The 27828-nt window shown below is 41.6% G+C and overlaps 1 protein-coding gene across 4 annotated transcripts in view; it reads right to left on the reverse strand.

Annotated features, from left to right (window-relative positions):
• The window catches only part of SPON1 (spondin 1), a 257912-nt gene that overhangs the window by 129675 nt on the left and 100409 nt on the right, over positions 1-27828 (reverse strand). For all 4 annotated transcript variants that reach the window (XR_008290454.1, XM_027073076.2, XM_053203462.1 and 1 more), the window contains exons 4-5: positions 21726-21799; positions 16635-16757 (exon numbers count right to left, since the gene is read on the reverse strand). Coding sequence is in view for 3 of the 4 variants with exons in the window: in XM_027073076.2 (XP_026928877.1) it covers positions 16635-16757; positions 21726-21799 (197 nt within the window). In the remaining variant the exon portion in view is untranslated. The remainder of the gene's footprint in view (positions 1-16634; positions 16758-21725; positions 21800-27828) is intronic.

Below are 27828 nucleotides of genomic sequence, written 5' to 3' on the forward strand. Positions count from 1 at the left end.
GTTTCGTGGGTTCAAGCCCTGCATTGGACTCTATGCTGGCAGTACAGAGACTGCTTAGGATTCTCTCTCTCCCTCTCTCTCTCTGCCCCTCTCCTGCTCACGTTGTCTCTGCCTCTCTCAAAATAAATAAATAAACTTAAAAAAACCATTTTTTAAAAAAGTTCACTTTTAAAAAGGAAGATGTGAAGGTAGAAGCAATGTTAGCTTTCTTTCACTGTCTCTCAAGGCTCACCCTGGCTTTTCCTAGGCTTGAGCTGCATTGTATTGGAATCAAAAATTTAATTCCCATGTAATGGGGGTGGTGACAGGGCAATGACAAGGGTGAGCTGTGAACTTGTAAGAGTTATTGGTGAGAGCTCAAGGCTTACCCCAGAACATTTTAAAGATCACAGGTCAGGTGCTCAGCCTGCATGGAGCCATTAGCCAGGAACTGCAAAGCTGGTATCTTTATTTTCAGATTTGACCTGTCAGGGAGGCAGCTTGGTAGAGAGAGAGCTTGCTTCCTTTTAATTCAACAAATACTCACTGGTCACATGTTATGCTCTAAATCCTGGGTCCTGGGGGTTCTGAGCCAAACCAGACAAGCGTTTTGCCTTGTCTTAGGATATTAGGGCAATGAAACATGTGAACAGGCAACTGCAATGCAGCATGGAAGATGGCATGATAGGATAACCAAAAGGCTGGAGCAAAAAAGAGGGCTGCTAATCCAGAGTAGGGAAATAGAAAAGTGTTTCCAAGGCAATGGGGATTAAGCTGAGAACAAAAGTGTGGGGTGGGCAGCAGTCACCCAGATGAAGGTGGTGGGGGTGAACCAGAATGTTGCAAACCCATCAAACAGCCTGTGCAAAGGCCCAGAGGTCACAATGAGCAGGGTGCTATCTGAGAATATAAGATGGGTGTGGAGTCAAAAAAAAAAAAAAAAAAAAAGGCTACAGAGAGGCAAGAGATTAGGCTGGTCATGTCTCAGTAAATTTAGCGCTATTGAAGAATTAGTCTTTTAACCAAGGCTCACATAATTAAATCCTGGATCTACCCTTCCTGGGGTGTATGACCTCGGTCAAGTCTCTTCCGCTTTGGTAGTATGAGAATTTTCTTAGTTTTGCCTTGAGTATCAGCTTTCCTTCCAATGCTTTAAAAAATACATGAAGAGGTGACTTATTTTATTAAGGGCCTGCACATAGTAGGTGCGTGTAGGCAAGGTGGTTGATAGATGGGTGGCCAGGGTTCTGTAGCAAAGGAGGACAGCATCTCAGCCTTATTATTTAGGAACACAAAAGTTGGCTCATACCCACGCCCACCACCATGTGCTGGCAGCTGAGAACACTGCAAAGGCAATAATCGGGATGGAAAATTCCCCTTTCCAAGTTCCCGAAACCTGCAGCCCAAGGTGGCAGCTGGTGGCCTATTATTCCCTGGAGCTCTGGTGAAATGGAAGAGTTCTGTTTGTGGCACTCTAAGCAGGAAAAGTCTGTTTTCTCTCGATGAAGAGGGACAGTTTATGGTTAGAGGGGTATTTCCTTAGGTTTTTGTTTTTTTGTTTTTTGCTTTTGTTTTTCCTGAACTTCTTAGAGATTAAATTATTGCAGTAAAGGGGCAGCAGGAATTCTTTTGACTCAATAAGGTCTGGCTTCCTAGTTCTTCCCTGGAGGGAAATAAAGCATTGAATAATTTATTCATTGCTTGAACACATTTCCAGGGTGCTGCCAGCATCAAGACCAGACCAGGCAGTGAGCTGAAAGATGAGACAGAGAGACTGGTAGTGGAGGTGAGCAGGCAGGCCAGGGAGCTCCCACTATTTGAAGAGAACAGAGACACTGGGCAGCAAGCAGGTCTGGCTTAAGAGGCAGAATTCCAGGGCTTGGAAGGATTGATAGGAGCAAGGGAGGGGGGGCCTGGGGGCAACCAGGGCTCCTACATGAGTCTCACTGGGGAACAAGGCCACCTTAAGGGCAAGGTCAGCCAGATGGAAGGCAGTCCCTAAACATCTATGGAATCAATGAATGCCTAAAGATTGAGACCCATTTATGAGAACTGGAGTTCAAGGCGAGAACTGGATCACACGAAATGATTTACAATAGTAGCCAACAAATATATAACACTTAATATATGCCAAACTCTTCTAAGCTCTTTACACATATTAATTCATTTCCTCCTCACAAGAATCCTGTGAAGTTAGTATTGTTATCATTCCCGCTTTATAGAAAAGAAAACTGAGACACAGAGAGCTTAATTAAGTGGTGTGCCTAACATCTCATGAACTGTAAATGGTGGTGTCAGGGATTTAGTCTGGTTCCAGAGACCACTCTTTACCATTAGGCGTGTCGGCCATGTTAGAAGTGGGACAATGATGGGTTGCTTAACTCCTGCAAAATTCTTCCAAACAAGGAAAATCACTGGTGCCAGAACGCTGGGGGCGCTGCAACTGAATTTGAACACAGGGCTTCCGCAGGCTCACCTTTGAGGAACACGTTTGCCCGAAAGCGCTCTTCGTTGTGGGTTATTCTTCAAGCGTGTACCCCCTAGTAGCTACGATTAGCAAATCTAAGACTTGGTCTGCCAGTTTTTTGCTTTTTTTTCCCTTTTTTTTCTGCAAGTTTTGGCCCACCAGCTAGATCTCTTGCTCTGGCTGATGGAAGCATCTGACTGACCTCAGATGGAAGCAACCTCTCAACTGGTGCTCCTGACACGGAAGTGGCGTGAGCCGATTTCCAACTGTTGTGCATTCAGAACCCAAACTGACGTCACAACTCTGTTAACTTGCTTCCATGATCTGTGGTCCCATGAAATTCCATGTCACTGTGTCAACCTAAATAAGCATTGCAAAGAGTTAGGGTGTTGCTCTACGCAGGGTGCCTAAGCAAGTACTGATGAAGAATAAGACCCATGTAAGTTGGGTTGAAGAGGCATTTTACTGGTTGATTTCCAATGTGAAGCCCAAGAATCCTTGCAAATTGGGAGGATATTTGGCAGGAATGCAGTGGCTGGCAGAAAACACGCAGCAATTTCAGTCATGACCATGAATAGTCAGCCTTATTTGGCATAAACAATTCTTCAGGGTATATTTTCCACTCATTGTTTGGAAAACTTTAAGCACATAAATGCTGTTGGCTCCAGCAGAGTTTTGTGTATATGAATTCTGAGTAACCTTAATAAGATTTTTAGCATAGACGCGTTTCCCCTTCTTGTGATTGTTTTAAGTAGTTACGATTATTTTTTTTAATGGAGAAGATGTTTGTAGCAAGCCCACTGAATAACACATATTGAGCGTTAGCTCTATATCAGACACTGTGGTGGAGCTGGGGACACAGTGATGGTCCCAACCAACTCCAATGCTCTTCTCCAGGGGTCTAGCATGAAACTATGGTAGAAGGTGAGGAAAAGCAAAGAGAACACAGGAAACAGGAGGTAAGGGAAAGGATCATATAGGAAGTTTGGCCCATGTTATTTCTAATATACACAGTACGCTGAAGATGCTAATTATCATTGCATGCCCCCCAATTGAGGAGAATATGAGAAATTTTTCCATCTTTTATGGATTAAAGGAAGTAAGATGCACTGAACTGAGGTAGACTTTAGAGAGGGTTTAGAGTGTGTCCTATGTGACATTTCCTTGATGTCATTACAAGGGATGCTGTGGACCCCAGGAGTCTTTGAGCTTAACAGCTAGGTGGTTTCCTTATCTCATCCCAGCTTTGCTTCTTGTCTAGATAGGTGCTGCTCAGGCCTTGTATACTCTGAGGCAAATCCCACCTAAGAATTTTTTTGTGTGGGCTTGTAGGGGGAGATGAGGAGAGGGAAGAGAAACCAAGTAAAACTGATCTTGATCAACAGAAATTACAGAACACATAAATCTCAAACTCTGTTTACTTCCCTTAGCTTATTTACAAAAACACAAGTCAGTAAATACTAACTTGTAATCAAGATTAGCTGACTAGTTCCATGTGTTTGCCTGGCTGATTGTGAAATGTATGTTGTATTTGTTATTAAGTTCCTTGCTGAGAGGGAAAAGTGTCACAAATGCAAACTCTATTTCCTCACTGTTGTTTGGGCTATCTGCAGTAGGAGGTCTTTTGTAAAGTATCTTTGAATTTTAATGTTTATTTATTTTTGAGAGAGACAGAGTGTGAGCGGGGGAGGAGCACAGAGAGAGAGAGGGAGACACTGAATCCAAAACAGGCTCCAGGCTCCGAGCCGTCAGCACAGAACCAGATGTGGGGCTTGAACTCACAAACCACCAGATCATGACCTGAGCCAAAGTCGGACACTTAACCGACTGAGCCACCCAGGTGCTCCAAGTATCTTTGAATTTTAAATTTGGGGCTATTCATCTTTGTCAGTATTTAAGTTAGGGATAAAATGAACCTTGAACCCAGCCCTCTCTCCATCTAAGACATGGAGAGAATTTAGAGGCCAGGTGGAAACTTCAGGAAGTTCTCACCAGGTGAGAGTAGCCAATCAGATGAGAGGATATGTCCAAGATTTCAAGATGAGATCAGAGCTAAGTCCTTATTTTAAGGTTCAGAAATGTGGGTGAGAATAATGACAAGTTCAGAAATAAGCACATTTTGGCCAGGTTAACACAGAACTTGCTGTGTATCTGGTACTAAGCAAAAAACCCATCTATGAGTTATCTCATTTAAAAATAATCATGACTAATACTTTGTGAGCTTTCACTAGATGCCAAGCCTTTTAAAAGGGTTTTTAGAATATTAACTCATCTATCCCTACAAGAATCCAGTGATGTAGATTTTGGTTTTACTACATAAAATGGGAGCTCAAAAGGTTAGTTGGTGTCTTTTCCAAGGTCCTAGGTGAATTTATTCCATATGAATAGAGAGGAACTTAGCTTTGAATCCTGGCCCATTTTCAAAACAGCTTCATGAGGTAGGTGCTTTGATCATCCCTGCTTTACAAATGAGCAAACTGAGGCACAGAGAGGTTAAGCAATTTTCATATGGTCCTGTAAGTGAATGTCAGATTCAAGACCCCTAGTGGGATCTGACTTCCAGGTCCATGATGGTTCACACTGTACGCGGTATATGTTGCTGTTTAACAGAGCACCGACCACTGGCCAGTCTTTGGGGCAAGAGAAACCTGACTTAACAGTGTTTCTCACCACAGAAACGCTCTTTCGGCTCTCACAGTGTTCTGATATTTGGTGCTGAGATTCCCTGTTGCAGGAGGAAACTGCTCTCTCCCACCTCCTGCATTAGCTTATTTTTCTGGCTTTTAGCCTTCACGTTGAAAACTAGCCCTCTTTCACTGTTGTTTTTTTTTTTTTTTTTTTTTTTTTTCTGATGAGCTCACCTTCCGAATACAAAGTGTAAGAGGAAGGCAGAATTAGCCCAGGAGCTGGGTAACCAACCACTCAGGTCTGCAAGCAAGAAACGTTTACCTAAAAGTTCAGTCAATGGACCAAAGATGGAACCAGAGCCTTGAAAAGCAAAGCCAAATGAATCCATGTCCGCTGCAGTAGGGACAAGCAGACAGATGTACAGCTCTCTTCAAAGGTTGCTTAGGGACCCAATAAACCTGAAAAGACTGTGCCCTGAATCTCAATGTGGGTGGGCGGATAAAGGAACATTATTCCTCTTCTTCCTCTTGGTTTTCCCAGGGTGTGCGCAACAAAGCAAATGCAATTTGCATTCAATGACTGAAAGCTACTCACATCTGTAAACACTAACTGTCCCAGTCAGCAAAAGCCTCCAGAAAGCCTCTTAGCCCCATTTCGAGGAGCCAGATGTGAAGAGAAAGCCTTCTGCTTCGCATTGTTCTTTCCACTTGAGCTGCAAGACCCTGGGAAGCTCCATGTGCAGGCAAACATGGCACACGTTGCTCTTAAATTGAACCAAGCTTATTATGTTCGAGAGAGTTTAATTAAACTCTTGCTGGCGGTGGTGAAAAGGGTTAGCTTCCTCTCCAGCCTTTCTTCATGTGTTCCCTACAGGTAGCGCACACTTTTCCCTTCCAATGGAAGGTCATTAGGATCACATGAATATACAGAGACCGAAGGACTCCAAGAGGTTCTGGGGGCATTTGACTCACAACTTTTAATTTAATCAATCAACTCAGCGGTACAGTAAAGAGATTACAACCATCCTACTCCCTGATCACAGGCAATCCGCTTTACTGCAGGGTGGCCCTTACTAATCCTTTTTACTAAAAATACGGCCGGGCTGCTTGTGCTGTGATTTCCTATATCCTTTGTCCTGTTATATGTTTGTTCTTTCGCTCTGAATTTCACCAAGGCTAGGAAAAAGCTGCAAGGATTTCTTTGTACTCATGCTTTACTTCCAGCCCCAAACAGCAGAGTTCTTGCAAATTGGGAGGGAGGTTTGCCAGGACTGTAGTGCCTGGCACAGACCTTTGCAAAGAGCCCCACTCGTGATTATAAATAGTTGCCCTTTCTTGGCATAAAGCAATTCTTGAGGGTCTATTTTTCAGCTCTGTTGTTTGGAAAACTTAGGCACATAAATGCCATTAGCTGTAGCAGAGTTTTGTGTGCAAATTCCTGGGTAACCATACACAATGCTGTTGGTTAATGGACTTTGTATATTCCCTCTCCTATAATTTCATAGAGCTTTTCAGAGTTTAGAGTATCTTCATGCAAAGGGAAAATGAAGTCTTTATTGTTAAAGTAGGCATTTCTTGGAATCACCAAACAGGTATCGGCAAAGAGGTTTGAAGGAAATCCTACATGAAAAATGCATGGGTTGGTGTCATACTTAAATGTTAATCACATCCATTTTGCCAGGGGAACTGGCGGCATTAGAGCTTACATAATAACTGATCCATGACTTGCCAATGAATCCAATCTTTCTTCCTCCTCAAATCAGTTCCAAACAGGTGGCCATTTAAGCTTCATGAATGAGACGCAGGAGCCATATGCTCTTTGAACCGCCAACCAGCAGGAGTAAATGGCAAATAAGTTATCAATAAATTAATTTACCTCTATCGTTGGTAATGAGACTTTACCTTGATAGACACAAGGACAGTAATACTGTATATAATATATAATAGTCTATGGTCAATCCAGTGCAGGCATGTCTTATTTAGGAAAGGGTATGCTCAAGAAATAGTCTGTGGACTTCCAGGAGGGAGACAGCGTGAGAGGCCGGAACCTTCCAATTTCAAGTCCCATTTAAATGCCAATAAAATAGTCTGAGGCAAAGGTTTCAGAAATAGCAGTCATAATCATCACTCAAGGAAAGAGGAGTAAAAGGGGGAGAAATGATTTTAAACTATTAAAAATGTTTGGCTGTATGAGAGCAGAACTCTGAATTAAGAACCTGGGTGCAGGGTGAGGTGGGGTGGGGCCGTGGAAGCAGTAAACTGTGGAATGAAATGAGAATAAACGCAGAAGTCAGAGAATAGTTGCAATCTGTTTTTTAAATACACCTATTTCAGGAGAGCTCATTGTGGGAGGAAGGAGTGTGAAGGAGCAAACAATGATAACACAGGTACAGAGGGCAACGGGGTGCTATAGGGAACTAAACAGAAAAATGCACTAGGAGGAAACATTCAGAGCACAGAGACAGACAGGAAAAGATACAAAAGAAGACAGATCTGAGGAATGGAGCACCCTGGCCAAAACAAAAACAAAAACAAAAACCCAAAAAATCCCAAAACCAAAAAAAAAAAAAAAAAAAGAAAAATGCGAAAACATTTTTGGATAAATACAATAATTTACTGGAAAATCCTTACAAGGCTTAGAAAGTCTAAAAATAAGAAAAAAATTTAAAAAACACTGAAAAGATAAATTAATTAAAGTGAAGGAAAAGCAGGTGGGGTTTCAGGCACGACTGAATTTAAGGCAAAAGTTATTAAAGCCAGCTAATTACATTAATTATGCAATGTTGAAAGTCAAAGCTAATAATGAGGATATAATGACCATTATGTCTACAGGTTCCAAAGACACAGCAAAAATAGAAAACAATCTGTTAAAAATCAAGGAGAAATGATAAGTATACAATTTTAGATCAAGGTGTTAAGACCCCATTATCAGAATATGAACAATTAAGAAGAAATGATAAAGTAGTAAGCCTGAAAAAACATAATTAAACTTACCATAATATAGCAGGAAGCACAGATATTGCCAAGAATTAAATGGATTGAAAACTGTAAACAAAACCCCCTGCAAGTTTCTTGCTGTTTCCTGATGAGATGGGGAACTAAGTACCCACTCCACACTCCTCTGACCTCAACACTGGGAAACTTCAGAAACACAGAGACTGGGACTACCAGAGACATGGAAATAAAGGAGAGATCAAAAGCCATCCTAGAAAATAATCAATATGAATGTGTGCTTGGGTAGAGAGGGACGGTAGAGACCAAAGGAATCTGAGAGCATGCCAGCATTCTTGTTTTGTTCAGGGGAAGACAAATATTGAAATGTTTATGAAATCAATGCAGATAAATCAGCATAAGTATGTGTTTTAAATTAAAGGCGACCACCACAAGCACAACAAAAACAAAATGAATCAAATAATGTTTAAACCAGCAGAAGAAAACCTAATGCAGGCAATGGAAAGAAGTGGTTAAATGAAGAAACAAAAAGAAATTATAATCAGGAAATATAAAATAAGATGGCAGAAAGATTCTATTATGACAGTAATCATATGTGGGGTAAATGGAATGTAACAAAAACAAATAAAGCCAGAGGGGCCTTGAATGGACCAAGGACGCTCACGTGCCATGAAATAAATAACGTATCCTTCAGCACGTTGGAATAAGATGCCATAAGACGGAATAAGATGGAATAAGAAAAAAGTCTTTCTCAAGTAAACATATATGAGGCCATGAAAAAAACAAACAGAACAAATTCTGTAAATACAAAAGCAGAAATATTCTATTACCTACTCTCTTACCAAAATAAAGAAACTTTGATGAAAAAGTGATCCAGAAAGAAACCCAACCAGCACATGGAGATAGAAGCTGCTCTGTCTTAGCCTGGTCTCCAGGCTGAGCCCCCCTCAGAATTTATAACCATTAAGTCTGAAATGTGGCATCACCCCATCGTTTTATAGCTTTTGTGTTGTTCTAAAGAGGCCCGATTCTTTGCTTGTTGTCTGTTTTTCTGGATGCTTTTAGGGTTGTTCCTATTCCCATTATTCTAATATTTCACGATGTTATGCTTTCCATTCATTGTGCTGAACACTTGGCTCCTGAGGCTATTCCTGTGTTCCGTGCAATTAGTTGTCTTGGTTCTTATGTGTCGCCCTCTCTGGGGGTACTGGCTGCATCTTTCTTTGCTCTGCTGACGGTTGCCACTAGTCCAGCTTCCCAGATTTTGGCAGTATCTCTTGTATGGTGTATGTATTCTTTCCTCTTTTCTTGTCTTTGTGAGTTTATTTATTTTTTATTCACCTAGTGCTATCTTTACGGAGTCTAAGGAAAGATCATAAATTAATATTTGCATTCAACCTGCCACGTTTAGCTGGAAGACCAGACTAACTGACTTTCCTTCCCTATTCCCAGTGCAGAAAACAGTGAGTTGTTGCAGTAAGACTTCCCAGACAGATGGAGGGAAGAGAGGAGAAAAAGGGGGAAAGAAGCTATTTATTCTCTTTCTCTTTTGCCCCATCGTTCACTGAAACTGTGTATCATTACACGTGTACTTGGTACCAAATTCTAATTCCTGGTGACGTACTCTATTCATACTCAGCCTGGTGGTCGCTCCACTGGGGGGTGCTGATGGGCTTAGAGAGGGATTTCCCTGTGATGGTAGGAAGGAGTGGGATTATTTGTTAAATGTTTCATTTTGCTTCTGAAGTTAGATCTAGAGGAGACCTATGGTCCACCTATGACTCATCACTGTTCTAGACACTGAGCCGTGGAAACCCACAAATCGTCTTATTCATAAATGGGAAGAAACTGAGCAAGCTCAATATTACACAGCTAACAATTCTTCCAAAAGTAATTTAGGGATTCAATGCAATCCCATTTAAAATTCTGACAGAATCCTTTACAGAATTTGATAAAATGATTTCACAATCACTTATAAAAATAGACAATAACACTGAAGAATATTTTAAGAAGAAAGAGTACTTCTACTTCCAAGCCAGAAACCTGGCTCATCAGTTTTGATGTTTTCCTCTGTCACTCCTCCACATTGAATCCACGACAGAATCTACCTCTAAAAGATATCTCAAGTCCATTCATTCATTCTATCACATGTCTGCTGCCTTAGTCTGAGCTAGCACCATCACTGTAATATCCTCCTAATCCACCTTCCCAAAAGCCACCAGCACCATTTAATCTGCTCCCCACTTAGCAGCCACATAGGGTCCTCTCTCTCCTGCCCCAGCCTCTTCAGTGCCTTCTCATTGTTCATCTCCCTCCACTCTCTTCCTTGCTCATAACTGCTTCCCCTTCCTTTTCCCCTTCCTTGCTTCCTTCCTTCCTTCCTTCCTTCTTCTTCTTTAGAGGCTTTCAGTGTGCCAGACAATGAGCTAGGTCCTGGAGAGATAATGAGCAAAATCAGACTTGATTCCTGTCAATGCCCTAGTGGTTTTAAAGGCAAATACAATAGGCATGAAGAAAGATTCCAGTATGTTATTAATTAAACCAATGCCAATTTAAGATAATAAGATTAATTTGTTATAACCATTAATTGGCAAAACCCAAACAGAAAATGTTTAGTTAAATGCCGAGGAGGCCGGGGAGAAAGAGATATATTTACTCACTATTGGTTACATGGTGAACTGATACAAATGTTTTGGAGAAGAATCCCGCAAAATGTCTCAAGAGTCAAAAAAAGTCCATATCCTTTGATCTGGTAGTCTTACTCTTGGGAAATTATTTCAAGGAAATGATTCAAAGAAAGGAGAAAGGGTGGAAGAAGACTTTACTACATTTTTTCTTTTTTTCTTTCTTTCTTTTTTATTGTAGTGCTTTCTATGTTAGCAAAAAATCCTGACATCACCTAGATGTTCAGTAAAATGACAGTTAGATAAGTGGTTTAGAGCAAGCTGATGTAACGAATTAGAACTATGGAAACCAAACCAAATGCACAAAGTAGAATGCAATGTTTCCAAATGTGAAACCCTGTATGTGGATGAACATAGGAACAAATGAGAGTAGTTGCCAAGGGCTGGAGTGGTGTTCTTTGATGTGATTAGATTTAATAACTAAGAATTTTTAAGTAACATGACCCAATGGAAAATATGGCTGAGTTTCATTGTGAAATTAACTTTGATTCTGTAGAGTATATTTCCCAGTGGCCAAGTTCATATTTTAGGCAATGTGTCGTTAAATGAAAAAAAAAATTAATTGGCTCCTGGAAAAAATGTTCTTTTCATCAATACATATTTGTTAAGCAGTGTTAAAACCGATACCATATCAAAAATGGGGGAAGTTATGCTGTTTACATTGTCAAGGGACATTACAGAGTCTCTACAGGGTGGAGGCATTTGTCAAAGAACCTAGGAGCTGTGTTTAGAGCAAGGGAGCAAAGAGAATCAGCATCTGTTAGGCGCCTCTCGATGCCCTGGCCAAGAATGAACATGGCTCCAACCCCTTTGGACATCCCTGAGGTTACCCTGTCCGGTCACCACGTTCCTATAAAAGACACAACCCCCTGGAAGGCTTCTGGGCACTGCTGACGACAGACATTGGTAGGCTGGGGGGTGGGTGGGGCTTGCACTACTCCCAACACTCCAGGGTTCTGGAACTCCGTCCAGGGTCAGTGAATCCAGACCTTCTGTTTCTGACTTCTCAGTTAGGATCTCTACAGAGTAGGTCTTTGTACAGTAGGGCAAAGCTGTTTGGAATTTGGTATCCGTTGAGTCCACGTTGGTACAGCAGATGCTTAAACGATGCTTTGTGTATAAGGCATTTAATTTCACTGCAGAAGAGAGAAGACAGCCTTGCAACAGCCCCTAGAAGAGGCAAAAGGGAATCAGGAGATCTGAGCTTTGATTTTGTTTCTGAAACTCTCTGGCTATGTGATCTGAGCCCTTAACTTTGTGCTTCAGGTTTTTTTTTTTTTTTCTTCCACTTATAAAATTAGGAGGTAAAACTTGCATGATTCAGCCTTAAAATGGATTTCTAGGTACTACCCAGTTGGGGGTATTTTAAAAGGATTTTGCCATTTCCAGATGGCCAGCAGAGATTTATGGCATCGCAATAGAGAGGGAATGTCAGAAGTCACTGGGGCCGTCCGTCCCCTTGCCCTTCCTTATTTCACCTCACCTAGCCTCTCCCGGGGTGGGGTGGGGTGTCATGAATGCAGAGTACTTGGTTCTCTAAGAAGTGGAACCCCAGAAACAGCATTTGGAACAAACCATCTTGTATAGTGGTTGAGAAGATAGTACAAAACACAAGGGCATTGCCCAATCCTCTTGTAGAGCCTGATGCGAATTCTCAAGGGCAAGTTACCCCAAACTGAAGGTCAGACACCCTAGGTTGCTCTGTTACCCTATTGTGGAGGCTCTCAAAGTGTGGCCTCCAGGCCTCTGGGCACCCTGAGGCCCTTGCAGGGGATCTGTGAGGTGCAAACTCTCTTCATAGGAATACAAAGACATTTGCCTCTTGCAACATGTTGACATTCACCCTGATGGTGCAAAAGTGGTGCTGAACGAAACTGCTGTCACTTAGTGCCAATCAAAGAAGTGGCCTCGACCTGTCAGCAGTGTGCTCCTCAATGCCAGGACCCGCAGCAAACCGTTTAAAGAGCCAGCTTCACTGAAGAATGTTTTAGATGAAACACTACAAATTATTAATTTTATGAAACCTCTGTACCTTCTGAGTACACATTGTTTTCCTATTCCATGTGACTAAATGAGAAACAGTGCATAAAGCACTTGCATAGATACCCAGGTGCTGTGATTGTCCTGTGTAAATAAATGCTCTTCTGCGTTTCTGGAGGTCACTGGACACGTTTATTTTCCTAAACATCACTTTTACTTGAAAGAACAAATGACAGGGGTGCCTGGGTGGTTCAGTCGGTTAGGCGTCTGACTTTGGCCCAGGTCATGATCTCGCGGTCCGTGAGTTTGAACCCCGCATCGGGCTCTGTGCTGACAGCTCAGAGCCTGGAGCCTGCTTCAGATTGTGTGTCTCCCTCTCTCTCTGCCCTTCCTTTGCTCACACTCTCTCTCTCTCTCTCTCAAGAATAAATAAACATTAAAAAAATTTTAATAAAAAAAAAGAAAGAACAAGTGACAGACAAATTATGGTTATTCAGACTGGAGAATGTGGCAGACGTGTTCTCAAAAATGAAGAGAGCCTGTCATTTCAAGGAAAACAACTGACAGTATCTGTTGCCAACGATAAAATTTGAACTTTCAAGCAAACCTTAGAATTTTGGAAAACTTGTGTCTGTTACTATGAATTTGATAGCTTTCCAATACTTCAGCACTTTTCTGAAAGTGATATTAATGAATGCGATTTTTGAGATTGTACAGTGCAATGTCTCAACATCTGGACCATCGGCATAACTCAGTAAGCCAAGGTTTTTTAAATGACCAACGTATGATGTTACAAAATCATTCGCTTGTAAAAGATCCTTCCAGAGTGCAAACCAATGTATTTTAATATAACAGAGTACAAGTTCACTGATAGTTTTTCATATTCTACACTGTAATTATCCTTTAAGAAAGGACGAGTGTTGGAGGCCTGTGGGGCTCAGTCAGTTAAGTGTCAGACTTCAGCTCAGGACATGATCTTGTGGTTCATGAGTTTGAGCCCCGTGTTGGACTCTATGCTGTCAACACGGAACCCGCTTCCGGATCTTCTGTCCCCCCCTCTCTCTCTGCCCCTCCCTGCTTGTGTTCTCTCTCTTTCAAAAATAAATAAAGATTAAAAAAAAAAAAAGAAACTACCATTTGTAGAGTTTTGGTGTAGTATCAAAGAAGATTATCTGTAATTAATGAAAAAGTTATTAAAATATTCTTCCCTTTTCCAATTACATATTTGGGTGAGATAGAATTTTCCTCATATACTTCAACCAAGAAACATACCACAACAGGGAGAATGCAGAGGCAGATATGACACTCTAGGTGTCTTTGAATTAAGCAAGATATTAAAGAGATTTGCAAAAATGTGAAACAATGATGCTCTTTCGTTAAATTTCTTTTGTTTTAGATAATATAGCTATTTTCATAAAATATGTTAACACGTAATGGGTTTATTATTGGTAATTCATTATATGTTATGTTTTAAATTCATTAATAAGTAATATTTTTAAGCTTGTTTTAATTTTTGATTTGGTGAATATTGCAAAATACCCATATAAGCAAAAGGATATTGAAGTTCTCAATAATTCTTAAGCATGTAAAAAGCATCTTGAAATGAAAAAGCTTGGGAATTGCTGCTCTGAGATCATTGTGGAGAAAGGGGTATTTTGGATGAGTAATTAATAAAGAGAAGGGAGACTTGATAACTATCAGTTTCTACTATTGTTGGGAAGCACCATGGCTTAATTGGGCTTAATGGCAAGGGTGGATTAATCAAGACAAAATCATCCTGGAGCAGCCAAAGGGAAATCATCTGTTACCTAAGATTAGTAGAAATCACTTTGCCAGCATTGAATTTTCAAAGTACTTATTAGACCCTCTCTGTGCCCTTTCGACTGGTTCCAATCCTCTGAGTATACAAGTCCATCCTGTCCCTCCAAGGAAGGTCTGGCCTACAATTCCTCATCAGTGTTGGCCATAGTGACTAGATGTGGGCTAGAAACCTGCCTCCCAGGTCATAGTGGATGCTACTGAGTTCAGCAATCAGCACACAGTACTTGGGAAGCCACTCCCAAGGCACTAAATGGAAGATGAGAATGTCATGGTTTTAGTCCTGAAGGACTTCTCTCTGTGATGGAGAAGACTCCTGAAGAAATAATCACAGTCTGATGTGATCACACTCCTCTGTACATAGTGACAAAATTTTTCCAACCAAAAATTAAGACACGCTGACATGTGACACTGGAACAATCCTGAGGGATCTAGAACACATGTCTGCTTTATTTATTAAGAAACTCCCAACAACTTCACTGAAACCTGATATAGATTTGTACTTGATTTGGCCCGAAGACCCAGAAACAATGGTCTGTGCCTTTTTTTTTTTTTGTATTTGTTTTTGTTTGTTTGAATTCTGGGAAATAACAGCGTCAGACTAGAAAAGAACAAGAAGCTCCTTAGGATTACGAAAGATAAGTGATGGGCCCTTAACATTTTATTTCCTCTGGGCTGGCACTGGAGGAAATTTTTATCCTTCATATTTGTTCCAAGTGGTTTCTTCCCCGCCAGGCAGATTCCAACTTTGTTCATGCAGGTCTCCCACACCAGCTGAAGCAGATCAAGCTGCATCCCAGAGTGAGAAGAAGAAACTAGTGAGGAGCTTCTAAGATCCCAAGTCCTGATTACATGCGGGTAAAGTTAAACAATAGGTCTTTTGATCTGCCAAGTACCCGCTGGGTGGGCTGCTTGGGGAGCACGGAGGCTCTGGTCTGGAGCAGGTCTACTTAAGTCCCAACCGCGGACCCTTTGCTCCCCGTCTTTAGGGGCTGACTTCAGTCCCTCCTTTGAATCCCTTTCTTCCAGTCTCACTCATTTTGCCCAGCTGTGGCAACTCCAGAGCGAAATGAACAATAAAACAGACAATGAACAGAAAAATCATGCTCAGTGCCACCCACTGAGCCACACCAACATCCTGCCACCCACAGTTGGCGAGAATGAGCGTCACTGGGTCTTAAAGGCAGAGTCCAATTGAGAGGCAGGACAAGGAGGCCAACAACCCCTTTTCTAATTTTGGGTCCGCTACTAACTTACATCTGATTGTGGGCAAGTCATGACATCTCTCTGATATCCAGTGAGCTCATCCACAAAAACAGGTTATTCTGAGGGTTAAATGACGTGACATATGTGACAATGCTCGGCACACAGTAGGTCCACTATTCGTTGTTAGAATTTTCACAGTTTTGTGTGCGATTATTCGATTAGTGTCTGTCTCCCCACTAATCTCTGAGTTGCATGAGAATGTGGGTCATGTCTCTTTTAGTTCACCAGAATATCGCTAGAGCTTAGTACAGTGCCTGGCACATGCTAGGCATTTGTTGAGACAATGACAAGAGAAAAGGGAGTTGGTAGGGTCCTGCTTAAGGATCTACTCCAAAATGGCAAGTTTGGGGCCTCTTGACAACTCTCATGGATTGCTTTTGGCTCTCTGGAGCATGGTGTCATGAGGGATTCTAGGGTGGTATCTGGAATCAGTAGAGAAAGGGTGTGCAGATAGACCACCATTATGTTTGAGGATGCCGAACGTTTGTTGACCTTGATCTGTGGAGTCAAGAGCAGGTCCCTTTTGCCAGCTATTCCCAGCACATATAGATCTATTGTATAATTCGTGGAGAACGCCACTTTGTGGGGACTGATGTTACCAAATGCTTGACCTGAAGATAAGCAGCATGACCTTAGAAATATTTTTTTAAATCACAGATCAGAACAACGCTATGCAAAGAAGCAAAAAGCATAACAATATTATCGGCTAGCCTCAATGAATTCACTTTGTGGGAATGTGCATTTCATGAGTCAGTTGGTAAAAGCGAGCAGACCTGACACACTTTGGCTGGTGTATCCCACAGCCAGACAGAACTTCACCACACACCTTCCCCCAATCCATAAAGTAGCTACTCTACTCACGAGGGTAATCCTTTGGATGCGTCTTCTCGGACCAGTTCCCATAAAATGTGAGTCTGTACTTGGCGGTTCCACAGGCGCAGCAGTCTAGAATTGGTTTGTCCGTCACCCCATCAAACATGGAATCTGAAACAGTTAGGAGAGTCACTAAGTTAGGAAGCAAATACGGGTCACTTATAAGGCAGTGCCATCTTGTCTTGTCCTGTCCTTCATACTAGGGAAAAGAAGATAAGGTGCAGTTTTCACTGATTAATAACACTCTGAACCAGGCCAGTACTTGGGTTTATAAAGGATTTTTATATACCTCTAAGGATAGTAATTATATTTTACAAATAAAAAAGACTCAGAACTTTTGCTCTAACAATGTGAGGAGACCTGTGGGGCCAATAAGGCAGAATATTTGGGAAACCAGGGATGAAACTTTCTCAGTTATCCTTTCTTCCCACAATACAATTTTTCCACTAAATTTTAAGAGGAATATGCACGTGTGTGTTTTCTCTAAGAAATGTTTGCTGGGGTCAAATTGCCAGGACCAGAAGGAGCAGCTTTGCAGAAGAGCAGTGAGAACAAGTAGAGAGACATAAAAGATTGCTGGAAATTATTTTTTAAAATATATTTTTAAAATATATAGTCACATCCCTTCTTACCAAGCTTTCAGAGACTTAGGAAGGGTGGGGTTTAGGAAAATGTTCGTAAGTTCAGGTTTACTTCTGAGCATAGAGGCAGCCAGGAAAAACTTAACAAGATTCCCTCTCTGCCTCCATTTTTATCTGTGAATAGCTGATAAGGGGGGAAAGAGAGATTACGTGAATAAATTCAGTGTTTCTGATAGTCAAGCCCACATCCCTAACTGTGCATTGTTGCTTTTAGTCTGTTCTGCTTCTTGCAAGACGAAAACAATGACTACAGATGCAACTTGCTTCAACTGCTTTTTCTTCAGTTTCTCTAGTGGTATTAACATAAAGGTTCCTTTCGCAAGTTGGACATTTTTCGTCAATATTATATAAAGAGCAATGACAGTATAAAAATCTTTTTGAGCGCCAGGAAGAGCACTGTACAAGTCTTCCTTGTGGAATTCACTGGGTTCATTTTGTTCGAACACAGAAAATCAGTGATGGGTAGAAGAAGTGAACTCTGGGTTCTAGGATGGAGATGAAAGCATGAAATATTATAATAATCACTACATTGTAGAGAGTCCTTGTATGTCCGTACATTGTCTTATTTCATCCTAGCAACCCTAGGAGGTAAGTACTCTAGTTAACACCCTTTTGCAGGTCAGTAAACTGTTAGGTAACCAGCCCAAGGTCACAGGGATAGGAGGTGTTTCAGGCAGAACCGGAGCTCAGGTCTTTTGGAGTCCAGAGCCCATGCTCTTAATCTTTGTACTGTATCACTCCCAGAAGGACCTTCTGCTGGACATGTCTGCATAAGTTATCAATGAGAGTAATTTGTGTGTGTGTGTGTGTGTGTTTCTCTTTATGCTTTTTCAAGTAAAGAAGGGTGCATTTAAAAAATGACCTGCCTTTATAGCTTCAGGATTTCTAAACAGCACCAAAGAAGAGGTCTGAAACCACCCAAAATAGAAATCACTGTTTGGCTATTTTTGTTTGGAAGAGGGCAGCGCATTGTCTGTGCTTAGGAGCAGACTCTCCATTGCTTAATGCACATGAAACCTAGGTACGATTCCTAGGTGAGCCAGTTTGATAGTTAAGGGACAATTCTTTTTGCATACATTTCCAGAAAGGTAGCATAAGTTAGTAACTCCTAAAGACTTTTTCTTCTTACATTTCCATTATTATGACCAACTATGTTGTAAAAAAACTAAATTTAGTTTTGAAAAAGGGGTTCCAAGCTAAGAGATAGATGCTGGGGTTATAACTGTAGCTACCAGGCACTATTAAATGAGGGAGCAATCTCTCAAAAGACCAAAATAAGGCCAATGCGTAGCTTTACCTGATCAAAAGGGCTTTCAGATATAGACGGTATAGTAAACTTAAAGATATATCCAAGATTTCAGGGGAATACACTCATAATAAACCTCTTGGAGTTCCAAAGGAAAATTAGCTTCCATTAAAAAAAATAAAGTTTGGGGTGCCTGGGTGGCTCAGTTGGTTGGGCATCTGACTTTGGTTCAAGTTGTGATCTCGCAGCTCATGGGTTCGAGCCCCCGTTGGGCTCTGTGCTGACAGCTCAGAGCCTGGAGCCTGCTTTGGATTCTGTGTCTCCTCTCTCTCTGCCTCTCCCCTGCTCACGCTCTGTCTCTGTCTCTGTCTTTCTCTGCCTCTCAAAAATAAACATTAAACAATTAAAAAAAATAAATTTCTACGTTTGAAACTAAAAACAGACATACTGTTTCCTATGAGGAAAAGCCAATTGAAAATGAACCGGGTTTTCAAAGGGCAGTGAGAACAAGCGTCAACTCACCCCTCTTCTGTTAACCACAGCCAGCCTCACCCAATATCGATGACTTCCTGCCATGTTGATCTCCTGAGCTGCCCCCTCTGCCATTTCTACCCTCCATCCATCAGCCTCCTTTTTAGCTCTCCCCTTAGTCCGTCTTTTCTCCTTATCCCTTTTCTCCCACAGTTTCCTCCCTTCTGTGAGTTCCCTCCCTGTCTCTCTCCATCGTTTGTGACATGGTATTAAAGTGAGCATGTGCACGCATGTGGTTATTATAGGTCACCTTTTTGAATATTTTATGTTTCTCTGTTCCTAATTGTAAGTAACTTAATGTTTTATGTTTCTTTTAAAAAATAATGATTGCCAGTGCCTTTTATCTTCGCTGTTGTTAATTTTTCCCCCATGGATGAACAGCTTCAACTGAGAAAAAATAACAGACACTAGTTTCTTTCCCCCCCTTCCTTGATGGATTTGATTTGACTTACCAAGCAAGAAAGAATGTAAAGACCTTAATGAAAGAGCTGGAGATAATTAAGTAGGCATACACAGTTAAGAGAAATCCCTTTGCTCTCTGCTTATAAATTAAAGACTTTCTTAATGGGATCTGCTTTGCTAATTGTTGGATTTCCTCATAGGTCTGCTGCCTCAGGTGGGGTCGGTGGGGGGGGATTGTCCACAACTGCATGTAATGATCCTTCAGCCCAGGGCCTGCAGGACCTTTATTTTTTGTCCACCAAGGTGCTGATGGAAAACGGTTTCTTTATACATATGCATGTTTCGTCATTTCGATAGGATCTCTGCTTCACAAGTGATAACCAATAGAGACTTGCACACCATCGGATGGACACTGTAACTGCAGAACTTAGCATATTTGCTAAGGCTGAGGCTTTGGCGAGGGCACGGCAGTTAATGATTGCTGTCAGTATGCGAGGGTGACAGAGAAGTGTTTCCTAAGAACCCTCAATTCTGAGAAATAAGTCTGTCCTCTGAATGTCAAACTAACAAAATCATACCACAGTGGCTGTGATTAGCCATCTGTGGGTGTAGACCAAGAGGTGGCTTGTAAATGTGTGATCCAGAACACCCTAACTCTAACCCACAGGACCTTGGTGTCATCTCACAGAGACGGGGCAGGAATGGGATTGGTCCTTTATGAACCAAGGGACTTGACAGTCAAGGTGCCCTCTGTTCAGAAAAAGGCTGAGTGACCCTATGGACAATTAAATATGAAAAGGAAAGTCCCCGAAGCCGTGTGTGGAAATGTCCACCTGGAAGCTGACCAGGGACCTCGGGTTCCAGTTCTCTGGCCCCTATGACAGGTATGTCTCCACTGCAAAGCATCCAATTCTCTCCCTTTGCTTTTTTCATGCTTTCTGAACCATCTTCCACATAGGACCTAGTTTCTGCTCTAGCTCATGCATAGGGAGCTATGCTTTGGTACACTTTGATCTACCAAAAGCAATAATGAATTGAGACACGGCCCCTTCAATGGAAAGGCAGTGGTTAAGAGCACTGGCTCTAAGGTCCAAACTCTGCCCTTGACCACTAGCTGTATGATTCTAAGTGAGCTTTTAAAACTTTTTGTGTCTCAGGCTTCTCATCTATAAAATGGGGATGATATATTTGTGCAGATCACTTGAGCAAGGCATGTGAAGTGCTTAGAATAGTGCCCGGCATATAGCAAGCACTTGAAAAATATTCGCTATTATTATTATTATTTTCCCAGAATACCTTTATCAACCTTTCTTTTTCTTAGTAGCTTATGATTTGCCAGAATTTGAGAAAATTATTTCTTTGCAAAATGCCCATTGCTCTAGATGCAAATAAAAATTCTGCAAAAATGAATAGAAATGAGACAGTCAAGCTGTATAATCGTAGAACATTTTCTATTTTTATTTAGTTCTCTAATGACTTCTAAACACATTCAGATATTTAAGGTCTTAATTTTTTATGGCAGATTAATAAACAAGCATCGGATACAGATAACAATAGCTAACACTTATATATATAGCACTTACTATGTGCCAAAGACGCTGTGCTTATATACATATATTAAGTCAGATAACTAGGAAGGGCAGAGGCAGGATTCAAACCCAGGCTGGATAGGAATCCAGGCCTCTCCTCTGACCTCCCCATCTACTTGATCTCTATGAGCTTTGTTAGAATGCCTTCAACCCAAGGAGAGGGCAACAATAAGCTTGCAAATCAATAGACCATACCCTTGACTGTGGTAGAATCATAAGGTCAATGCTCCCTTGGCAACCCCATCTCCTGCTTGTCTTTCTTGGAGAAAATCCACCCCCCCCCCCATACTGCCCAGGTGCCACACAAGTTCTTCTAGAGATTATTCTAGAGAATCATTACAGGCATCTTAAAGGTACACAATCATGCATTTCTTAATTAAATCCTGTGAATTATTCCAAGAAACCTCTTTAGAATAATCACTGTTTCACAAAAATAAGAAGACGACACCAATATAAGGTACATTATCTCCTACCCAGGGAATCAAGCTGAGTAATTAGAACTTAAGGCAGATCCAATTATCCACAGAACACAGCCAGATTAAAAATTAGCGCTACGTGAGGAAGCTGAACCTGGAGAACCTCAGCACAATCAGCTAATTCCTGCCACTGGACGGTTGCACTGAATGAGCCACTTCCGTTTACCTGGCCCTCCTCCACTTGCAGTTCTTACCTTGCTCACAGAGTTTCTTGGTCAGAGAGCCCTCATCTTGAAAATAAATGATGCGTTTCTGTACAATGCTGGCCCTGTTGGAAGAAAAGCACAATGGTGAGGAGAGCAGGTTTGAGGCATGTCAGATCCTTGCCCGGCCACCTATGGCTGTGTGGCTTTGGGTGAGTGTCCCCAACTCTCTGTGCCTCAGTGTCTCCATTGAAAAATTGTCATTAATAATAATGCATACCTCGTGGGGTTGCTCTGAGAATGAAATCCAAAAAATGCATGTCAGGAGGACAGAACATACTTAGAAGCCACTCCATAAATGTTAGTTATTGTGTTGTCAGTGGTGGTGCTAATATTGAAAGAACTAATGGCATTTTCAGTAACTTTTCTCAATGGCTCATTTTATTCTAGTTTTGTATCAAATGATGGAAGCCATTTATAGATCAACCAAATTCAAATCAGAAAAGCATGTCAAATCCCTTTCCTGAAGGGGAGAAAAAAGAATTTAAAAATATATTTTGATGTGTTCCGAAAATGTCATTCTCTATCTTTCCTGAAAGTCTAGACGACACTGTCTCCTACATTCTGAACAAAGACAATTTCAGCTGTTACATTTCTCTCTTAAACATGTCAAACACAGGATCTTAGAATTTGGAAAGAATATCTGGAGGTTGAAAAATTACTTGTGGCCAGTACGTATTTTCTCCTTAACCTAGGACTGCACAGACATACTACTTCTCCTTTAACCCACTCTGCCGTATGTTTTCAGCTGGCCGTGCAGACGTCGAATCCTGAAACCCAGCGTCCCTGTAACGTGAAGTCTACAATACTTAATGATGAAACAGTGCCAGTGGGTCTTGGCCCTTTGTACTGATTTTCTTCAGAAACGCTACTCAATCAAAACATAATTTTTTTACTGTGATTTGCCCTACTTAACAGAGAAAGGGATCATCAGCTCCACTACAGCAAGGCACACTGAGGGAATGATACAGTCACATGATCTGCCTGTGTCACGTGATCGCAGAGCCAGGCATGGGCCCCTGTATGCACGGCTCTGCAGAGTAGGGAGGCGGTTTTCTCGACGGCATGGGCCTAGGCCAAGATTACTTTCCAAAGAAACATCTACTCTACACCTGGTCTTACACAAAAGAATAAAATTCAGAGCAGCCTACATATGTCTTTTATAGCCTTTCCTTACCCAAGAGAGACGAGATGTTGAAATAAATGAATGAAATCTGCTTCCCATCTCCGCAAAGCTACTTTGATCATTTATCCATTCTGTTGACCATCAAGCAGCAAGTTTCCTCAGGCCAAGAAAACTCTCTTGAGAATACTCATCCCAAAGCCAAATAACAAAGCCTTTTTGTTAGTCAGAGCATCCCATTATCTATCACTTTAGAGTGTACTTTCCACCAGGAAGTACCTCAGAGAACACTGTAAAGGGCAAGGGAAGTAGCCCAGGCCTGGCATTCTTGCTTCAGCTAAAGACTTCATCCTCTTTCCTACCAAAGCAGCCTCCTCCCCCATTTGTCTTCCTGTTGTATTTATTGGTATATTTTCAACAGATAGTCGTTGGAGGCCTGCATGGTAGCCAGACACTGGCCAGGGACACTGTCATGAACAAGACAGGTGGGGCGGCTTCCCATTCTCAAAGTTGACAGCAGAGTGGAGAGAAAGCACGAGACAGCTAAATCTGCAGCTAAGCATTTAACATGACCGCGATTGAGTGCTGAACGGAGAAGTCTCCAGGGTGTGGGAGAGTGTAATACAGGGGATCCCCACCAAGCCAGGAAAGATTCTCTGCAGAAAAGAAGGCTTACATGGGAAAGAGTAGGAGGTCAATAGGGCAAGTGGGAGGAAGAAATAAAGGAGAGGACATCCTTTAAATATCCTTGAGGTGGGAGGGTCATGGCTCATGACCAGTGGTAGGTCAGGGAGGTAGTGTGAGATGAGCTGGGGAGGTGCACAGGGCCACATCACCCCGTGTCTGCAGGGGGATGGCATTTTACACCAAGCTTGATGAGATGTCTTTGATAAGTGTCTTTGATAAGAGGAATGAGATAATCAGATGTGCTCTTTTAAAAAGAGCACTTGGGCCATAGAGTAAAAATGAGTTGGTATGTGGTTGCAGTGTAGAGTACCCAAGCAAATTAAATTTTACTTCAATAAAATTCTCTTGCTAAAGTGGTTCCAAAACCCTTGATCTATAGGATAAAATACAAAATTACCATTGTATTCAAGGCTTTTCAGAAAATTTCCCCCAAACACCCCTCTGGCTTTGTTTGCTGCCATTTTGTACCATGGTCACTGGGTTTCAGAGTTTGAGAAGTTTATTCCCCTTGCCTGAATACCTCTTCTACTCTACTGGGCCCTTGCTGATGCTGTTTCCTTTCCCAGAATCTCCCCAAACATGCCTTTGCTAGCTAGCATCTGTAACAAATCCTTGGAATCTTCTCATAGGCAAAAGCCTATGATCATGCTTAGAAAAATTAAATCACCCCAAATTTTCAAAAGTATCATTGTAAAAGTGTTGGGGGCCGGGAAGAGAAAATATGTATTTCCTACAAGATGTTTTCATTTCCGTCATGCCTTGTTTTATGAAGTCTACAACAGCTTACCCACTCTTTTTGATAATAGTTGTAATTTCTGAGTCCTTCCTATGTGCCAGTCACTGTGCTAGGGAGGCCTTTGATGTACATTACCTTATACATCTTATGTTTTGCATATATTACAGCTCTTCAAATTCCTTCCTTATCCAAAACCCTGGGTTGGATACATTTCTGAATTCAGAGTTTTTCAGGTATTATTAGAAAGTTAAGATGATAATATACCATTAACATCCCCATAATCAAACACATCAATTTTTCTGAAACAAAATGTAAGAAAATTCATAGTAAGAGAGAAAATAAAAACTTTATACAGCTTCATGTCAGTTTTGGTCAAGTTTAGCAAACGTATCAAAATGCTCTTATTTTTAGAACAGTTCGGTTGAGAATTTGTAGCCATTTTCTCCTTCACAGGTGAGGATGGCTGAGTGAAGGGGGGTTAAGTAACACGTCCACAGTCTTGAAGTTTCCCCTGTCTACCTCCAAAGCTCATGGCCTGTGCTATACCCAGCATGGTTGTAAGGGATTAAAGATAATTACATATAAAAAGTACACTTGGCGTGTGAGTTGGAATGTATTATGAAATGAGGCCTGTTTCATCCATTTTAGCATCTCATGGAACATACCATGAAGAACTGAGACTTTGATGGCCTCCCTGGAGCCCGGGTCATGATCAGCTGAAGTTCTCCATGAAGACTGAGCATATATTTTCATGCCTATACGTGGCCAAACCTCTGTATCCTGCCCTTCGGATTTCAAACTCTGTGCAGATCAAATGTGGGATACAAGGCTTATTCTGATCTGGCCTCATCTTTATCTAATCCCTCCTGAGCACTCTGTCCAAGCCATATCCTATATTTGTCTTCAAAATCTCATGCCCCTGGGCCTCTGTCTATGGGACTCCTCAAGACACATGTGAGCACAGCACACACACACACACACACACACTTCAGTTACGCAGAACTCATACCCTACTAAGACTGGTTTCTTGACTGGCTGCTTGGTTGGGTGCTCTTCTATGAGAGCCATAGCCTCTTGAGTTTCTCCTACCACAGCACTTATTATTAACTTATACTGTAGCTGCCTATTTACTTTTCTATCTCCTGGGCTAGTTTATAAGCTTCTTGAGAGCAGGAACTGTATCTTACTTCCATTGATGTTAGTATTGTTGCTGTACTGGGATTCAAGAAGGAACGGAGTTTGGGGAAAAGAAGAGAATTTGAGATTGAGTGATCTGTAGGGCATGATGGTGGTCTGTCTAGTGGGTAATTAGACATAGGGACCTGTGACTCAGGAGAGATGTGAGGGGTGGGGAGTAGGGGCATGTGAGTCACTGGGGCAGAAGTAAGAGGTGAAGCTTTTGAAGCGGCAGGTGTCACCCAGGGAAAGCGTGCAGAGTGAGGAGAGGCAGGCTGAGCCCAGAACTCTGGAGAAGACCAATGTTCACCTATAGGTATACCAACAGAGACCAGGATCTGGTACGCTTGGTTGCAGAAGATGTTTCTTTTTATTCCTCATTTGGTCAACTCCTGAGAGAATTTATATTCTGAGAAAATGCATTTCATTTTGAGTCTGTTCCCATCAAAAGTATAAAACTCAGCTGAGATTTATAAATCACATTATGATTCAGAAAAATAATAGCTTTACAAGATGAGAAAGCTGTTAGTAAGAATTCCCTTAGCATTTCAAAATGACAAATTTCTCCCATCCTGTGTTACAATTTGGCAGTCCCGTTGCATAGCATTTATACACTGATACACTGAATGCTCTCTTATCATGAGAGAGCGTGTTAAGGAAATCTAAATGAAATTTCTCAGCATGTTAGCTTCTCAAACTTTGGAATATTGAGGTTCTAAACAAGTTACTAATCATTTCAAAAGTTTTCTTTTAAACCTCAAGTGGTGGAACCATCCTGGATCTCTTGGATGCTTGACCCTTTTCTGTCTGCAGGTTTTATTCATTTGCTTTTCTTTCTCCTTGGGGAATTTTCCTATTGGGATAAAGTTAGAGTTTGCTAAATTGTGAGTATGCTCCCTGCTCTCACCAAAAAGAGACAGGGAGACACCAGAAACTGAAGGACTTGGGAGAAATCAGGCCAGGAAATGACTTAAAAATTCACATGGATCATCAGTGGCCAGATGGCTGCCTTATAGAGATAATTCATGTAAGGTCCTTAATACATGCGTATTACATGAAGTAAATATTCACAATGTGGTAGCCATTATCTTTCCTGTTGTTAAATCACCATCTCCTAACAAGGTGCCTGGCGCATAAAAGTACTTAATAAACAGGAGCTATGATTATGATTAACATTGGGTCTGTCTCCTTGGCTTGTGGAGGGAGGGGTGAGGGTGCTAGCTTGGTCAGCTGCTTCAGGCAGAGATAATGAATGGCCAAAATGAAACTCAGGTTTGTGGTCTCCAGACTAATTTTGCCCACTCTTTTCCCAATTCTAGGAAAATCCCTCTTACTGAACATTTCTTGGGGTGCCTAAAAACTTTGTCTATGATGGCAGGGATATTTTTTCATAGAAGTGATCCAGTGTATAACTAGTAACACCACTTCCTTCTACCAAAGAAAGGACAACTCTCTGGGAGCACCCAGAAATAAAATATCAGAGTCATAGTGATGGTAATATCATCAGGAACTGAGGCTATCTGCCTCATTTTACTTCACAAGAATGCTAACTACTAACCTGACCATGGTCTCATGTTAATCAGCAAATGCTTACAGAGGCGGGATGCATTCCATGATCCAGACTCTTTCCAATTTTTTATATGGCTTTAGGTGGATGTCAGGACATGGCGCTGTGTCCAAGACTTAACAGGCATCCTGGCAGCCCATCCTAATGTGCCCATGGGAGAAGAAAAGTGAAAGCTTATCTGGAGGGCTCTAGCTACAACACACAAGAGAACTCCAATGCCGCCCAACCGTAAAGTCACAATCTGTGTTTGGGGTCATAAAACTGCAGACTCAGAGACTTGTAGTCATCTACCATTACTGCAACCAAGCAATGCTAGTAGTTGCCATGAGATTATTCCTGCTTAATTATCAATCACTCATAAAACATTTACTGAGGACTTATTTTGTGTCAGACACTTTGCTAGGAGCTGAAAATTCAAAGAGAATAAGGGTGCCTTCCAGTAAAGAGATCCTAGTCCAGTGGGAGAAGAGAGAGACAAAAAAAGGAAACAGGAAATCAATGTTGAGCGGGATGATGGAGGAGCCATGGGAAGCTGAAGAGCAGTGACTAACTTCTCCTTGGCAAAGCTCCAACAGGAGGCAATGATGGCGGCACTGCAGGTCTGAATTAAGATCTGGGCAGTGGAAATAGACAATCCAAGAGATACGTTGTAGGAAAATTGGGTAACTTACTGGCTAACTTACTGGATCTGGGGCAGAAAGAGGAGGCTGAGTACAAGATATTTTATTTACTTTTTGTTTATGTAACAATTAAACACCCAAGTCCTCCACAAGTATTAACTCACCCAATCCTCCCAACAACCCCA

The sequence above is a fragment of the Acinonyx jubatus genome, chromosome D1 (assembly GCF_027475565.1).
Source record: "Acinonyx jubatus isolate Ajub_Pintada_27869175 chromosome D1, VMU_Ajub_asm_v1.0, whole genome shotgun sequence".
NCBI classification, from domain to species: Eukaryota; Metazoa; Chordata; class Mammalia; order Carnivora; family Felidae; genus Acinonyx; species Acinonyx jubatus.